This window comes from Protopterus annectens, chromosome 6.part0, assembly GCF_019279795.1.
Source record: "Protopterus annectens isolate FY-2018-M chromosome 6.part0, PAN1.0, whole genome shotgun sequence".
Lineage (NCBI taxonomy): Eukaryota > Metazoa > Chordata > Ceratodontiformes > Protopteridae > Protopterus > Protopterus annectens.
Window position 1 is genome coordinate 420,360,125 of NC_056737.1, and position 18,739 is coordinate 420,378,863.

General features: G+C 42.2%; 1 protein-coding gene across 1 annotated transcript in view; it reads left to right on the plus strand.

The window, feature by feature from the left end:
• The window catches only part of PACS2 (phosphofurin acidic cluster sorting protein 2), a 1,734,969-nt gene that overhangs the window by 200,013 nt on the left and 1,516,217 nt on the right, over positions 1–18,739 (plus strand). Inside the window, exon 5 of the mRNA XM_044073533.1 lies at positions 14,787–14,912. Coding sequence (XP_043929468.1) covers positions 14,787–14,912 — 126 coding nt within the window. The remainder of the gene's footprint in view (positions 1–14,786; positions 14,913–18,739) is intronic.

The following is an 18,739-nucleotide window of genomic DNA, read 5'->3' on the forward strand; positions in this document are numbered from 1 at the left end:
TGAATCAAAGAACTTTTACATGCTGCTAAAAATGTTTGCAAGGGACCTATACTTTGAAAACAGCCCAAAGGTAAACTTAATCTGCCACTGGCCAGATGCATTTTCTTTGAATGTGGGTTTCAATGCTGTTTCAGTGAATGTGAGTTTCAGAGGCAGAGAAGTTGTAATGTTAAGTCTGTTTTCATTAAGACTATATTGCTTTGTTTAGATTTAGCAAATGTCTGTTTAGCTTTAGCAAATGTCCATCACTGTTTGTGTTATAAAATTTGAAATACAAGTTTTAAATTAACTCCAAACATCTGTAATCATTGTAGAAGTAAAGCAGAAAACAGTATGCACACTGAGAATTTTGAACAGTGCTTATGGCAGCTGGGGATAATTAGCCAAGTAATGGGACACTGAAATGGCTGCATGGTGGTAGGGAGGCTGATTGGGGGGGGGGGGGGGGTGATCCAAATGTAAAGTATGTGTACCGCCGCCGATAAGGGTCCGTAATTTTTTTTTTTCCTTTATAAAAGGGGTCCTCCAGCTTGCAAAGTTTCTAACCACTGATCTAGCTCAAAGCATTCATGCAACACTGTTATTTTTGATTGAACAATTGAGCTGGTTTCTGTTTCTCTGCTTTTAATGGACAGTGTTTTAAACCAGTTGTACTTATTTGCTCAAGCAGTTCAAAGCTGCAGTGAGAGAGGCCTTCTGCTATTTGCTCTGCTGTGATATTGGAAAAAGATAAGTGCTTATTTTGAACTATTTTCTGCACTTCTGTTTTACTGTATATCTGTGTAATCTGTGCAACTGTTTTTTTTGTCCCACCCAGTCGCCCAGCTGTTGTGGTGGTCTTAAGACTTGGTGGCTTTGAGTTGCCCACCTCTAGTATAAAGTTGGTAATGGACACTTCCCCCAGTCACATTACATCAGCTCATTCTACTGTTTATAGTGAGAATTAGTAAAGGCCCACCCGTTTAGCTGCTGAACTTTGAATTATCTCATTATCTTCTGTCTCTTCACTTTCTACTAAAAAGAAGAGAAAAAAATCTGTACCTTTTTCTACTTAATTTTGCTGCTTGTGCTTAGGAGTTCAACTGCGTTTAGTTTGCCATATTTATTACTGCTTGTTGGTAGCTTCACTAACTTGATGACAGTATTCCACTGAATCGCTGCTTTGTTTGTGCTGTTACTGTTGTGATTTGTGAGCTACTGTTTCAAAGCAATCTACCGATTAACTATATTTCATTGCTATCTACTGCAGTTCATTACTGTTTAACTGCATTTTACTGCATTTCGTTGCCGTATTTTTTCATACTGCAAGTTTTATTCTTTTGACTATAAGTGATTAATCTGTGCTTCATTGTGAGTTTTTTCTTACTGAGTTCTTAACCTTAAAATTGAGTAGCATAATCTGGATACAGGTCTGCGGCATCCAGAACTTCAGCTTCACTATTTTTAACCCTTTTTGAGGTATTCCAGCTACAAGTTTTCCCTTAGTAGCACTTGTGTTATCATCTAGTAGTACTACTCGTAGACCTTCCTCCCTTTACCCTCTTAGCTCTTTCAGTTTCTGACAAATACGGATGGACAAATTCCTACATTTTCTCTTGCCAGTCTGATCGATATGGGCATCCTGAAACAGTGTAGCAACTCCCTCATGTACACAGACAACCCTCTACTACTACTACCACCTAGGAACGCAATTTGTGAGAGATGCAAATACATCAGGCACCTAGTGTCATTGCTCTCTCCCCCACAAACCAGTATATGTGGGACTGAGAAGGTTGGCAAAATGAACATCACACCTCAAACATCACTCACACCTACACAACACACTCCCACATGCAGGGGCCCTCAGCAAAAGCATACCCAAACAAAAGAGACCTTTGAGGCAAAAAATGCATGCAAATTCCACTGCTCATCACACACAGTCCATACAGCTGTCTCTCACATCCACTAAGGCCTAAAGATAAACCCAACATATTAGTCATAGGAGACCCCATTGTGAGATGCACAGATGTGCCCCTCACCAGGCTGAATAAGGAGAAAGTCACAATTAGTTGTTTGTCTGGTGCCAGAATCCGCCATATCATCTTTGCACTCAAGTTTCTCAACAGGTACTGTTATGACTCTCTCATAGTCCATGTTGGAGTGAATGACTTGAGACGTACCTCCCTTGACTATATGAAGAGAGACATGATCGAGCTCACTGAGTATGTGTCCCAGGCAGGTATGTCCCTAGCCTTAAGCAGCATTGTACTGTCACCCAGAATGATGCCTCATTACAGACAGAGAATGATCAACTGGCTTAGTTTCCAGTGTCATTCAAAGGGAATCCAGTACCTGACATCTGGGGATGACATGATTGACAAGCCACGATGCTTTGCCAGAGATGGCCTGCATCTGTCAACCTTGGGCTTTCAGGCTCCTGGCAAAGGCTCTTACCTCCCCCATAGTACCTTTTTAGGCAATGCCATGAGGTTACAACTACCAACATGAAAATTTCATCAAAATCTAAATTAAAGGTTATTCTTCTAAATGCTGGGAGTCTAAACATGAAACTGCACTCATTGTAAGCATTCTTAACCCTGGAAGAAGCTGACATTTGTGCAGTCACAGAAACCTGGTTCAAAGCTGCAGAGAGCACCCCAGCCATACCAGGTTACTCGTTCTATCATTCATTCAGACCCCAAGCCATGGGCAGCAAAACAAAAGGAGGTGGAGTTGCAATATATATAAAAGACATGCACACCTCTAGGCTGGTCAAACAGTATATTTCACAGGAAATACTCCTGGTGCATTTAACAACTGACAAGACCCTTATTCAAATCATAGCAAGCTACAGACCTCCAACTCTGACTCGATGCCCACTCCACCTATCTGGACCTCTTTGAATCTGTCAAGATTCATCCCTTTACCCTGATCCTGGGTGACATTAACTATCCAACCATAGATTAGAAGAAATACTCATGCCAAAACACAAATGCCCATGGATTCCTTGATTTTGTTAATGCCAGTACCATGGACCATTTGGTTGACTTGGTATTATCCAACATGAGTAACCACTGCAGCATCCCTGCAGTGTCATCGTGCCTGGTACGATCCGACCACAAAGCAGTCACCATCTCCCCCAACCCCCCCAGCTAGGGTCAAGCAAAAAAAAAAAATCTCCAAAGCTGATTAGAACCTCCTGAGGGAAGGTATAAATGTGTCTGTATAACAATGTCAAACTTACAGAAGTTTGATCGTTGTAATATCGAACCCTAAGGTCCGAAACCCAACAAAACTGAAAACACAGAACAGCAAGTTTTTCCCCCAGGGAAAAAATCACTGTTCCATGACAAAAAAAATTAACCTTAAACGTAAACTAAAGTGGGGGGCTTTGCCCTCCACACCCCCCCAGTGTGGGAGGCTGTGCCCCCCACAACCCCCCTACTTAAATATACCAACTCTGAAATCGCATCACAGTGGAGGAAATAACAAAGCCCCAAAAATGGCCCACCGATTTTTTTTTTTCCCCTCGGAAAAAAGTCGATGGGCTATGGCTTCGCTATTTTCAACTTTCGGACTTTAGTGTTCGATATTACAATGTTCGAACTTGTTTTAGTTTGACGTTTTAATATAGACCCGGTATAAACTGCTTCACAGCCCCCTGCCCCTCCACAGAAACTGACACATATGTCCAAATTTACACCAAAGTACTATATGAGCATTTATATAGTTGCATGGAATCAGGAATACCAGACGGGACGAAATCCTCCTCCTCAAGGAAGAGTAAACCTGTCTGGTGGACCTCTACAATAAATAAACTCTATAATAAAAGGAAAAAATTGCTGTCCAGAACCAAGAAGGCACAGGTGTCTAATTGGAAGCAATCTCTCTTCTTAACCTGAACAGGCAAATAAGAGCACTAGTGAAATCTTCCAAAGTAAACTTCAAGTCCAAACTGGCCACAATCTACTAAGGACCATCATAAGGCTTTCTTCACATATGTCCGCAGTCTCAAGGGAATCACCCAGATCTGCTTAGAACTGGTGGTCCACAAACCCTGTAGATATAGCCAACCTGCTGGGGAGACAGGTTCAGTGAAAATTCACTCCTGTGTCCCCCATCAGTAAAATAGGACATCCTCAATACCCCACCCCCTTTATCTCTAGGGAGCAAGTCATCACTGCCCTCTCAAAGGCAAAAAATACAGCCTCCATGGGACCCGATAACATCCCAGGCTGCATCCTACATGAATTTAGTCAGGAATTTGCATCATCATTAGGTACCCTGTTCAACCAAAGCCTGAGTACCGTTTTAGTCCCAGCCAAATGGAGGACAGCTACTGTCATCCATTTGCACAAAGGTGGAGCGTCCATCAATCCAGGAAATTATAGACCCATCAGCCTAACTAGCCTGATCTGCAAGGCCATGGAGTGGATTATCATGGACCTCATTAACAAGGATATTGGCAACCTCCAGACACTCGATCCCACACAGTTTGGTTTTGTCAAGGGGAGGTCATGCCTGTTAAATTTGGTTAACTTCTTTGAGACAGTCACCAAGGCCATAGGTGAGGGGAAGATGGTGCACACCGCCTACCTTGAGCTGGCCGAGGTCTTCGATACTATTCTCCATTCAGGTATAATAGATAAACTCTCTCAACTAGGCACCACTCCATATGCTAACAGATGGGTAGCAAACTGACTCATTGATAGAACCCACCTAGTTAAAATAGGGGAAGCTACCTCAATTAGTAGACCTGTAACAAGTGGTGTACCCCAGGGATTGGTCTTGGGGCCTCTGCTGTTTGAGATATACAAATCTAGTGGAATATGGCTGACCAAGTTTGCAGATGACTGCAAGCTGGGTGCTGTCATCAATTCCCCTAGGAATGTGGACATCCTCCAAGAGTGTCTCTCCCAAACAAATGACTGCTTCCAGAAACATGGCCTCAAACTGAATGCCAAAAAATGCATCATCAGCCCTTTTGGGGAGAATGATATCCCCACAAATTATCACTTTGATAATAAGGCATTAAACACACAATCAGTCGTGAGGGACATAGGAACCCAAGTTGATAGCAAACTGACTTTTGGCCACCATATTGCCTCCGGTGTACAGAAAGCTTTCTACACTGTCCACCTCATTAGTAAGGGTATCTCATCCAGGGACAAGGTGGTCATAACATCCCTGTATTCTTCCTTTATAAGACTGATTGAATACAATGCCCCTTTTGGCGTGTACCTCACAAAGCACATGCAGCAGTTGGAGAGACCACAGAGATTCCTCACCCAGAGAATACAGGGCCTCAAACATCTACCCTACACAGATAGGCTAAAATCACCATCCCTGTACTCAGTATCCTGCAGACTCCTCAGAGGTGATCTCTGTCTGGCATACAAAGCAATCTCAGACCTCACCCTGATAGGACTGCTGCATATCCGCAAGTCAAGCTCCACTCGAGGACCCCACACGCGAGACCTCAACCTGGTCTGTGACATCAATAGGACTTGTTGGCGGGACAGATGTGTGTCCCAGAGACTCTCCCTTTTGTGGAATAGACTCCCTCTCCACGTAAAGCAGAGTACTTCATTAAACCTTTTTAAGTGCACCCTGGATAACTAGATGGGGAACAGAAAATACACCCCTGGGATTCCAATTTTGTCCCTGCTGGACAGTGGCATAGGGTGCTGCCTTGTTGGAGCATGGGCTAAATTCTTGGCTAGGCTTGTAAGGTCCTCAGGGTCAACAGGCTAGTTACTTCCTATGATCCTGTACTATCGAAACTGTCTGTTATCCTTCCACATTTCCCTTGTTTCTGCCTGTAAATCCTGGTATTTTTATGACTGTGTCTCTCTGTACGTAAGACAGTATAGTCATTGGATATAACAATTTCAATGGTCAGTGCTACTTTTGTCTTCTTGTCATGGACTACTGTATCTGGTTTTCTCGTATCTATTTTTTACACTGTTGATTGTTAGTGATCCGATGTGATATAAACTTCATCATTCTCTATAATGCTTTGTGGCCCAGGTTTCCAGTGCTTCTCAGCTACTTCAATATTGCAATGTTTGCAGAGTCCCCAGTGCAACAGTCTTGCCTCAATATACCTTTCAGTATACAGGCCCTCTGCCGTTAGTGTATCACACACAGCAACAAGGTGTGCAACTCTTTCCAGTTCTGTTTTGTAGAACCTGCATTTGTCTGTTTCTTCTACATGCTCAATGTAATTTGTAAACCACTGTGCGCATAGTCCAGTATCCTGGGATGCCAAAATTAACCTTTCATCTTTTGGTTTAAATTTACCTCTCCTTAACCTTTACTGTGTCCTATCCTGATCGACATGAGGTTTTTCCAGGAGTTTTCTTTACTCTGAACTTTGTGCATTTTCCACATTTCTTGCCTTCTCATCTGATCTTGCTCTTTATATTCTTTCTTTTATATTTTGGCACATTCAGTTACTGCCCGATTTTTGTCTACCTCGTTTGGTTTCCATTCCTTTTTGACACCAATTTGCTTTGCTAGGTTAAGCAGAGAAGTCATCTTAGACTTTTTTTTTTTTTACATTTCAAAACTTTCACTATGTTTGGATCTGAAGGATCTGCAAATCTGTACATGCAATCAGTGTTGAGGAGGCCCATACCTTCTTCAGAATGAGGGCTATAATCTTAGTATACGATGATTTTTATTTATCATTGAAAGCATAAAGCATTTTTCTTGTGTTCCTGTCCAACTGATCCATTACCCTTTGCGGCCAGTCAGTCACCCCAAAACTGTAAGCTAGAACAGGAAGAGCATTGATTTATAGCTTAGACTTTATTCCTAAATATCAGGGCTGTTTTCAGTATTAAGTTTAGTCTGCTAAAATATACTTTACTGAGTTTTGTTCTTATTTGTTTGTCTTATTGTCGATCCTTCATCAGTTCCCAAATATTTTTCATTTTAGACTTAACTGCTTGTAGATGAAATTTCCTGATATTTTGTGTCAATTTAATTTACAATTGTTTTACCATATAATTGCATATTAAAGATTTTCTTGCTGACGCTCCACTACATGTAGTAGCTAGTCCAAATGTCTGTCCCCAGCCAATAGGACTACCTACTTAATGCTTGCAGATATGTCTAATATAATTTGTGTGCACCGTCCGACTTCCTAAAGTACTGCAGTGAATTTCAAGGGTGTAATGGTGAAATGTAAAATAAAAGTTCACCAGTGAATATTGTTTGCCTACGTTTGACTAAGTGGAAGTGCTAGTTTCACTTCCAATGTAGCTGACGTTTATTTTATTTATTTATTTTGTTTAAGAACTTGTTCTTAGTCTGTAAGAGCCCATTAAAGAGATAGATGGAAGTTACAAGTTAACCCAAATGTGTCAATTGAGATTCATGCATTTCTTGTCTTATATAAGACAGTTGATGCTGAGAGATGCCATGAAAAATTCTGACTCAGACCCATACACACACACTTTTTTATCACCACAAAAATGGAAAGCAAAATACCCTCATGTAAGAAAAACAAAATATCCCTGTAAGTAGCTTGTGTCGGTATGCTGTTAAAAAATGCATTCACTGGTAATGGATGATCTTGGCAGTGTATTCTACTACTTGTGAAACCATAGATGTCTTTCTGTTCTGTTGTTGCAGTATTCTTTATGTGAGGTAGACAGTCTGCCAAGCGACTGGTCATCAGCCAGTATACAAAAGTCTTTAGTGCCTAGGGTGTGTGGTACATCGCACGTAGACTGCTGTCGGACGTAGGCCATAAAAGTGACGTACACACACACACCTTCCTCAGAACTGAGTGCTCCAGGAAGAACTCTTGAGAAGTAGGCATGTAGGCTATTTACATCCAAGAAAGAACAAATGCAGGTGGATGGAGGGTGGGATAGAATACTGCAACAGACAAGAGAAGACATCTAACATCTTGGTAAGATTTTACACAACTAATCTGTCATTCTATTCTGCTGTTACAGTACTCTTTAAATGAGGGAGAGTGCAAAAGCTCATGAGGAGAAGGAGATGGAGGAGGTAGGGGCAGAGGACCTTTCCAGGAAGCCGTGGAGAATGGCCCTAGCGAACCCTGCCCTGGATTTGGAGATGTCCAGTTTATAATGCTTGGTGAAAGTATGGACTGAAGACCAAGTAGCTGCCTCCAGAATGGAATTGGTGTCCAACCCTTTGAAGAAGGTGCCAGAGGAGGCTGTGGTAGAGTGCGCCCTAACTGAAGAAGAGAGGCATTTTTCATGGTATTCATTGCAGAAGGAGATAGCCTTAGAAATCCAGCCGGAAATAGTTTAGATAAACTATGTATAATAAATGTAAAGGTGGCACCACAAAGCTCAGTAAATGAAACAAGCTTTATTAAACATTGCAAAGAGAAAGAAATAGGGGAGTCTTAAATGAAAGACCAGTACTGATAGTGTTTTGATTAGAATCTAGAACAGAAGTTGCAGTTAAGAAAAGAATAATTAGAGCATATAAAATATTGCATGATAACTATAAGAATCAATCTGAGAAGATTAGAAAGGATTGGGAAGAAAGACTGAATAAACAATTCACAAAGAAACAATTGGGAGGATATATGTCTCCAAAATATGCAGCGAAGTATAGAAGATATAGAATATTTGCTTGGAAGTGTTTAACATAGTTATTTTTATACCCCAAGTAGACTCCAAAGAATCTGTCTGCAGGTAGACAGTAAATTGTTGGATTGGGGAAGAAAGAGGTAACTGGAACATATTTTCTGGGAGTGTTATGAGTTGGCAGACTTTAAAGATTCCCTGCAGGCTGCTCTGTCAGAGATACTGGGTGAGCAAATTGGTGCAACTAAAGAAATTATTTTTTGAGCTATGATACAGAATTGGAATTGCCTAGACATAGTAAGGACTTGCTGAGTCTAATTATGGTGGCTGTCAAAAAAGCAATTACTAGAAAATGAAATCATAGTCTAAGCCAAAGCTTCTATTAATAGTGAAGATAACAGAGATAAAACAAATGGAATTAGGATTTTTAGAAAAGAATAGGAGCAAATTAGATATGAAAAAATGGGGATTATGGGATCAATACATGCAGAGGAGGAACAATGTTTAAAAGAAGCAGGGTTTTAAATGAGTTATGTATGACAATGACTGGATATGTTTAAGTGATGTATAATGTTTGCAGCTACAGTTTTATTGGCATGGTTTGTAATGTATGTTTGCAACTGAGCTTGTCAGTGTGGTTTATTTTCATTTGTATTAATGTAGGATTGCTTGTGCCATAAGTGAGAATTTAATAAAGATGTTTCTAGTTCAAAAAAAAAAATGATGATGATCCTGTGCCTTCCATTCTGAAGAAAAGTGATAGGGATAGGTGAGAACGAGATAAGGAGTACTGTAAGGACCCCAAGGTGCAGGATAAGGAAAAGGGAGACTGTAAATGAGCAACTCCCCCTCATTCTGACCAGCCCATATTCGAAGATTTACTGCTCTTCAGCTCCCACAGCTGCATAGGCACCAGAGTTGGTTCCTCCTCCTCAGAACCAGTCTCCCATGGCACCGACTTTGTAGAAGTTAGTGTTTCAAGGTCTAATCATCCCTAGTCCGTCCTTTATTAAGGGAGCAAGCCCAGGTAGGGTCCATTCCTCTTTTTCTCCTGTTACCCCTAGGGGGTTTTCACCAGAGTCCAAGCCATCATCAGTAGCCTCATCGGCTAGGTTTCCACACTCAGTAGGGAGGCTTAGACCTGTGGATTTGGAACCACTGATGTGCCCTTCTTGCAGGCCACATTCAGCTTGATCTCATTTCCTCTCTCTCGGTTTCAATACCATAGGGTTTGGCTCCACTGGGTGCTTTTCTCCCTGGATCCCTTCAAGCTCTGGGCTTGTGGATCCAGTTGTCTTTTCTCTCCTTGGGTTGGGTCCGATGCCTTGGCTGCTTCAGGCCTCAACCTGTACCTTGGCCTTCTGAACTCTAAATGTGTCGCCATCTTGCGTGCCTGGTGGCTGAGGTTCCAGGAAGGGGGTTTGACTCTGAGTTTTGTAGTTTTCTCTCCCTCTTCGTGCCTTCGCACTCGATAGGTCAGCTTCAGTCTCAGTGCTGGGGCAGGTCAGGTTGACATTGGAGTCAGGCAGTTCCATGTGTTCTTCTCATCCATGGAATGTCTGCTCTGGGTAACCAGCTTTGTTCTTTGCCTTCAAGAAGTAGAGAGGATGTTCTCCAGGCTAGAGATGGAGTGGTCAGCAAAAGTCATTGATCCCTCCCTGTCTTCATCTGGACCTGCAACCATGACTTGGGAATCTTCAGGCCAGCCAGCACCTTCAAGTCTGCAGACCACCCTGCATCCAGGACCCCTTGCTTCATCCACCTCTTCCCAATATTCCCTGGTCCTTGAGAGTCACTGTAAGAGTTGGTGCTAGTGGAAGCTCCTGGATTTGAGAGAGGATATTGACTTCAAGGAAGGAGAGAATTTCCCAAATTCCCCCTGTGAGAATGCCTCTTTTGTTGTTTTTATGGAGCTCCTTCTTCAGCTTGGGGGTTGGACTGAATCCCCCTCTCTGGAATCAGTATTCCTGAAGACTTTGGTGTGGGCCGATCCATGTCATGGGTGGTTCCCCCCTGGACATGCTTATCGACCTAGGATCCCAGAGGGCTTGGATGGAGCCAGATATGGTGAAACCTAGTCCTACAAAAAATAAGATGTTTGCTCTCCGGCTGGATCAACAATATTGGAGTAAGGCTCTGGATGTTGATGCCATTGTAGTGGTTGCAGCCACCAAAAAGGCCATCTCAGAGGAAAGTTTATTGGTCCATTCCCCAAAGAGGAAAGCTAGAGTGCTGGGCCTCTTAGGGAGCTGCGCTTATGCATCAGTGACTTTTGCTCTGAGAGCATTAAATTATTTGGTGCATTTGACAACTTCACTGCAACATTGTCCCTGAAGTGTCAAAGATAGTGAGGACACAGGAGGTGCTGGGGATGCAAAAGACTGGAGATGCAGTTGTCAGCCTTACAATCCCTTTCCAGTATGTTTATGCACCTGCTCTCCAATGCAGCCTACAGCACATATTGAGCTGCCAGTAGTGGTATTGCCATGCTGCCGACACACTTTGGTAAGATTATGTAATTTTGCGGACTGCTTTAAGGCATTGTTTATCAATGCCCCTTTTGACGATTTTTTTCTTTTTGGACTGAAAGGTCAGGGACACACTAATCAGGAGCAAATAGAGTAGGAAGATACATTCTGCTGTCAAAGTGCACTTTGCCTTCCATCAATGGACCTGCTCTTGGAACCAGAAGTGGTAAGCATCTCTTTTTTCAGAGGAGACAGAAATCTTTTCAGGATGTCCCTGCGGAGGGTGCTTCTCATGGCAGGTGGGCAGCAAGAAAGCCTGCTGCCCGTCTTTCAGAGGACACCTACAGAACCAGGGCTTCTGTAGAGCTTTCTCTGGGAGGCCCTTTCAGTGTGCTTGAAGGATTGCCTCACTGTCTTACTCTGGATGCAGTCTGGCATCGCTTGGCTCTACACCCTAAAGCTTAAGAGGCCATCACCTTTGGCGCATGGGTGTTGAGAGTCGTATCCGGAGGCTATACAATTCCATTTTTATTTCTGCCAAAAGAAAATTCCAAGTCCTTTCCAGACAATTCTCCTCATCAGAGAAGAGAGGCAACAGTCGAGATTCAAAAGCTGCTGATAAATTGAGTCAACCAACAGGTCCCACCAGACTAATGAGGAGCTGGCAGTTGTTCCACATTCTTTTTTGTGCCAAAGAAGAACACAAACCTTTGACCAATTTTGGATCTGAGCAAACTGAACTGTTATGTGAAGCAGATCAAGTTCTGGATAGCCACAATGCTGTCCATTTTATATCTATTGAGGAAGGGCTAGTGGATGTGCTCAGCTGATCTCAAGGATGCCTACCAAGATGGTGAGGCAGTTCAGGAAATATCTACACTTCATTCTTGGAGCCAATCAGAGGACTGCCCTTTGGTATCACCACTACCCCCCTCACCACTACCCCCCCCCCGGGTGTTTATCATGTGCATGGCAGTTGTAGCAGCTTGGCTTAGGCAGCAGGGTTTCCAGGTCCTTTCTATACCTGGACGATTGGCTCCTCACAGCCTCCACAAGGGCATAGTTGATCAAGGCTTGGGATGTCTTTGCTCAGTTGTGAACTTCCCTATGAATTACTGTGAACTACGAGAAATTCGCTTTTCTGTCAGTTCAGGTGTTGAAGTTCTTAGGATGTCATTTGGATACTGTATCTCATAAGCAAGTTTTCCAGTATACAGGGTGAGTTCCCTTCATGCAGGGGCAATTCATCTGCTTCGCTTCCACAATTCCCCAACATTCTTGTTCCCGAGGCTTTTGGTCTTCTATAACCCATCCTATGAACTTTTCTTATTGTCATGACAGATGTTTGTCAGGCCCAGATCAAATAATGGTTGTACTCTCCCCTTATCTCCACCAGGAGACCTTTTGTCCTTCCCCAACCTCAGGCCACTGTCACTACAGACATCTCCCTTCTGGGGTGGGGTGGGAGGAATTTTGAAGGGAAGACAGGTCAGTGGATCTGGCCAACTTTTGAAGCCAATCTTCACATCATTGTCTTGGAGATGAGAACAGTCCTTCTGGCATTGGAGGCTTTTCAGGACCTTCTCAAAAGGGTGTGACCTTGGTTCAAATGGACAAAATGTCTGTGGTTTGGTACCTGAACAAACCGGGAGAACTCAGTCTTATCCTCTTTTTTTGGGAAGGTATGAGACTGTGGCAATGGGCAATATCCTCTCACTGGTTTCTGACAGCAATGCACATCCTGGGGAAGTTCAACATCTTAGCAGACAGTTTAAGCAGGAAGATTATTCTTCATCATGAGTGGTCTCTGAATCCAGAGGTAGCAACCAAGATATTCTGGTGCTGGGGCACCCATTGCTATGATCTTTTTACTACCCTGTCCAACATGAATTGCAGTAGTTTTTATGCCCTGTTTCCCCATGTGCGACAGTCACCAAGGGCTGCTGTTATCTATGCTTGGCCCTTGGACCTCCTATATGCATATCTACCTACTCTCCTCATAGTAAAATTTCTTTAGAAGGCTGCCTGTTGCAGAGCAACTGTGATTCTCATTGCTCCGTTTTGGCCTTGACAAGTTTGGTTCCCTTTCCTGTGTCCTCACCTTCAGTACCCTTTTTGAGTCCTCAACCCTATGCTGAGTTGATCTCTCACCCATCAGAGATTTTCCCAACCAAACTTCATATCCTCAAATTGACTGCAGGATTCTTCATTTCCCATGATGGCCATAGATCCCAAGCCCTCCTATGGAATTGGCCCTATTGGCTCTCAGAAACCTTCTACACGAAAGATTTATGCTTGTAAATGAAAATGTTTTGCAATGTGGGCATCGAGGAAGGGGTTATATCCCTTCTCACCCCTGCTAGTTGCTATTTTGGATTTTCTTGCTGACCCTGGATTGAGCTGTTCTAGTACTAACATTCGACTGGTGGCTATTTCCAATTTCCACATTGGCAGAGATAATATCCAGAGGATGCTGTGAAGATTTTGAAGACATTCCCCGAGAGATACATTATTATTATTACCTCCCTTTTGGGAATCCCGTTATTTCTTGGGATTTACCTTTCATGCTCCATGTTTTATTTGACACTCTGTTTGAACCTTCAGCCATCTTTTCCTTGAAGTTGCTGTCCGGGAAGACTATTTTGCTGGTGGCTGTGACATCCGCTAGATGGATTTCAGAGCTGCAAGCCTTATTCTTGGTGCCTCCGTATTTAATTTTTCATATGGATAGGGTCTCTCTCAGGACTGATCCATCCTTTTTACTTAAGGTGACTTCTGAGTCTACCTTGAATCAGCTGATCCACTTGCTTGTTTTATTTCCCAAATTTTAGTAATAAAGGAGAATGCTTGCTGCATTGTGATGATGTTCATAGGCTATCTGGACCAAGACCAAAGTCTTCGGGGAAATTAGATCAACTTTTTGTCTCTTCTTTCTAAAGTCCAGATAGGCAAGTCAGTGTCTAAGACAGTGCTGTCTAAATGACAGATTGCATCTCCTTTGAATAAAATTTGAGGGAAATGTCTTTGCTGACAAAGCTTGAAGTTCATTCTGCTAGAGTAGTGCCTACTTCACTGGCTTTTTTTCCAGAGCTTCTATTGATGATTGTGCTGCTGCTACTGCTGCTGCGTAGGCTAGTACTCACATGTTTGTATCTGATTACAAATTGGATGTGCAGTTGAGGTCAGGGCCTTGTTTGGTTCCAATATTCTGCAGAAAGTTCTTTCCTATGGCCTCCCAGGGATGATGCATGCCTGGGGACTCTTCCCCACAGTATGAAGCTAGACAGAAAAGACAATATTAGATACGAACGTTATGTACTTACGATAATGATAATTATGCTGTCTTTCAACCATCCCTCCCTCCTATCCCCCTCCATTGGGTTGTTTGGAGCAGGGCAGCTGGTGGCTGAGCTGTCGGGGTGCTTCTCTTTCCATTTTGGGGTCATATGTTAAAACCCTGGTGTATATAGATTTTGCATGTGTGATACTTGTGGGAGGGGCAAACTAGATCTGCAGTAGGTAGGTCTTTTGGAATGGATGGTCTCAGAAGCGATAAACCTACAGGTTGAACCAGATGGAAATGCACAACATGGATATGTCATTATGGTAAGTACATAACTTTCATTCTCTACATATATTTCAGATTGTTAGTATTTGTCCTTGTGAGTATAATCTAGTCTGAGAACAGGAGAATGATTTAGTTAGGAAGAACTATATGAATATCATATTGATATATGTATATATTTTATTTCTTATACAGTACCCACATTTCCTGAAAAGAGAAGGCAATAAACTACAGATTATGCTACAGAGAAGAAAGCGATATAAAAACAGAACAATTCTAGGCTACAAGACCCTCGCTGTAGGCTCAATTAACATGGCAGAGGTTTGTAAGAAAATTCAGTAGATTACATAATTCGATGTGTGTATTTTAAGTAAATATAGAAGGAAAAAAACTAAACTTAAAGGACAAGAGCTGTGGATTTGTTGTGATATTTTCAAATGTGCACACAATCTGCTCTTTTTATTTACAGATGTATGTACCTACATATGCACTGCACTTAGAGGTTTTAGTTGTTTCTCGTGTTGCTGAAGAAGTCATTGTAAATTATGACTTGTAAATGGCAGAGTGTATTAACAAGTCTTCTGCAGGAGACCTTTGTAAAATATAATTGAAATTTTATACTTAAGAACAAATACATTAACATAATAAAAGAAATAATAGAAATTTACACATCTACATCAATTATTGGTGTATGCATTAATAAATTCATTAAGCAACAATAAACTGATCATAGAACATAGATTAATATTTCCCTAATAATGAGTTCAGTTTTATTCAGTAGTTGTATTCTGTTAATGTTTTGTATGTTTTCATTTTAGTAGCAGATATTTCTTTATGACATGCAAGAGTTGACAGTGTTTGTAAATACCACACCATTCGTAAACCTTGATTGGTGTATATGTTGAGCACGTCTGGGAATGGTTGCAGATGGCTCACCAGGTGAAACTTTGATTATTTATATGATACTTTTTTATTGTTAGCATGCCATGACAGGTTTATTGGGTGTTTTGAGTTCTTAATTGCATCTGGATATCACATGCATTTGTATACTGTCTGACAGGCGAGACCAGCAGCTGGGAGTTTCTAGATTGTAGAAGAGTAATTCACCATATGGGAAGTTTGTCTAGTTTCAACACTCTGATTATTCTTTACTTTGTTGCATTTGCAATATCTCTAAACCTTTTGTCAACAATAATTTTCCTGCCTTCATTATGATTTTTGTGCAATCCTAACCTTTCATTGCTGTTTGTTTTGAAGATGGTTGAATCTTTGTCAGCTTGTTATTGGGTTTTACTCTTTAGACTATGGCTTCAGTGAACCTACTGCAGTTTGGTAAATGCTCTGGAAATTTTTCATCTGATGTTGTTAATCTTCTTTCCAGTCATCACTGAGAGCCCTCGGTACCAAGTCAGCCTTTTTACCAAGCTCACACCAGCCAAAAAAAACTCTTGAGCTAAGTCTCTACCCAGAATGCTCTTCTCCCTGTTACCTCAGATTTCATTTGCCACTTAGCCATAAAGCCGCGTTTCAGCAGAGCTCTCAGCTAAGTGGAACTTTATTTGATATTTGTGTGGAAAATTTTTGATATCTTCATATTTTGAGCGAATAGTATTTCTAGTGTATTTTCTTCTGTCTAATCTTGTTTTTTCCTCTCTACTCTACCCGTTGTTGTTACCGTTGGTAAACTTTCAAGTACCACTGTTGGTATGGCCTTTCCCTCCTTACCCTTGTGGTATTCCTTCAGTACCATAGCTGGTATCGTCTTTCCTGTTTAACCTATTAGTTTTGGTTTTTAGTAAGGTGTTTTTTTTTCTCTCTACATATCACTGTATTGCTATATTTGTGATGTCTTGAACGGTATTTGACTTTGTTCTAGTTGTATTATACGGTTGCCCTGTGGTGTCTTTCTGTCAAGATGTCGGATAAGAAGGGTACTTCAGGTTTTAAGCATTGTGCTTCATGTAATGGCAAGTTACCCAATAGTGATTCTTACGATGATGATATATACTCTTTGGGAGTGCCCCACCTTTCGGTGCAGCCTTCATCTAACATTTGTCAGAGTTTGTCAACGAACTCTTAATGAGAGCAAAAATAAACTGATTCTGAAAGGGTTGCTCAAGTTTCCCTTCTCAGAGGCCATTTCTGCAATGGAGGTCTCAACCCCTCCTACTAAAAATAAAAAGAGATCCCACTCTGATGTTCATCGTGTTTCACTGCTGCAGTCATGACTGTAGGGTTCTCCCCTGCCGGCAGGCAGCCCTCGGTCGGCCAGAATCCCAAAGTCTGGGTCCGGCGTCGGCTGTTCAACCATGCTCCCTGACGTCAGAGCGCCAGGAGTACAAAACAGACAGCCGACGCCATCTTCTCCAGTCTTCCTTGCCGTGCGGTGATAGCAGTTCGCAAGTGCCGGTCGGCTGACTCCTGACGATATTACCTGATAAACTTCAGTCCGAAGATTTTCTTCTCCATTCAAAGCTAAGTACCCCATTGGGGAAACTTTTTTCTTGCTCCACTCCGATGTCAGAAAAAGTTAATAATTGCATTTCATGTGGGAAGCAAATACCTCATAAGGATTTTCATTCTTACTGTATTCCTTGCTTAGGCCCTGACCACGACGTAGCTAGTTGTTGGTTTTGTGCTAGATTTAATCAACGTACAATTAAGTGAAGGTACGATTTTGCTTTTCATTACTTCGGTTGGCACTTTAACTACAAAATGTCGTCAGATACGGTTCCAACTACTGGAGTTCACAAACGACACAAGGATAAAGACAGGCCTCCGAGGTCCAAATCTGATGATAGCGCACAAGCGGAGCCAGCTTCAGGTTCGGCCGTCGTCAGTGAGGCACTTTTGCAGCCCCTGTCGTCGGCCATTTCAGAACCGATGGCCGAAACGGACTCTCATGAGGAGCCAACCAGGCCTTTTAATATTTCTATTGCAGGACCTTTGGACAATGCTCCTTCGGATGGGTCCGGAACCGCTGTGCAGGTACCGGCTTCCGAAGGGGATTTCAGGCCTACTCAGCTCCTAATAAAGACAAAGCCAAAGGCAAAGGCAAAGACTCCTTCTAAATCAAAGACTGCAACTCAGGCCTCTTCTGAACCGGCTCCCAAGTCACAGAAACAGTTACTCAAGATGGCGGAGGATTTACTTACTATGATTAGGGGTTCACATCCCCCTCCAGATAAAAGGCCAAGGCAGGATGTTTATTATGATTCTTCTGATCAGGCCTCTGTTTCCTCTGTTTCTTCTTCTGACCAGGAATATTCTTTCCCTCCTTATGAGGATTCTGATGCTGAAGAATCCATTCCTTCAGCTTCTCCGCCTGAGGATTTCTCTTGGAAACTTTGCATGAAATGAGGGAACATTTCCACTGGGAAGGACAGGAGTATTCGGAATCTAAGAAAAGACTAAGGGATTTTCTTCTTCTTCCCCAACATAGACCCCTGGCTATTCCTCCTGTTTTGGATATTGTGGATGATGCCTTTTCAGAGGCTAATTTAACCCCTGACTCCTTTCCTCCTGCTCCTGTTAAGCCTGATAGATATTACAGGGTTCCTGATTCCCACCAGCTTTTATACAAGAACCCTTCTGCTGACCCGGAAACCATTTATCAGGGTCCTAAGGGAGTTAAGGCCGCTTCTGTCAAAAATCCCATTCCTACTGAAAAGGATTCTCGATCTTTAGAAAGATGGGGCAAAAAGGTGTACACTTCTGCTACTTTGTCTATTAGGGCTCTAAACTGTCAGTTTCATATGCTGAAATACCAGCAATTTCTCTTGTCTGTTTTGAAACAAAAGCTTTCTTCCATTTCTGCCTGTGCAGATGATAAGGAATTGCATGACTTATTGCATGCCACTGAACAAGTTGGGAAGCATGGTTTACACTGTGGATTTTATGCCTTAGAGGCTTCTTGCAGGGCTGCGGCCTCTGGCACCATCATTAGAAGGCATGCATGGCTAAAGAACAAAATTTGCCTGAACAAGTTAAGGCTAAATTATTGGATGCCCCTGTTCAGCATAATGTTTTGTTTGGATCAAAAGCTGAAGAGGTGATTAAAAAGATGGAAGATAAGGCGAAATCCATGCAAACTGTTAAAGATTTCTTACAGGAACAGCCACCTAGATTTAGCAGGAATTGGCCTTCAA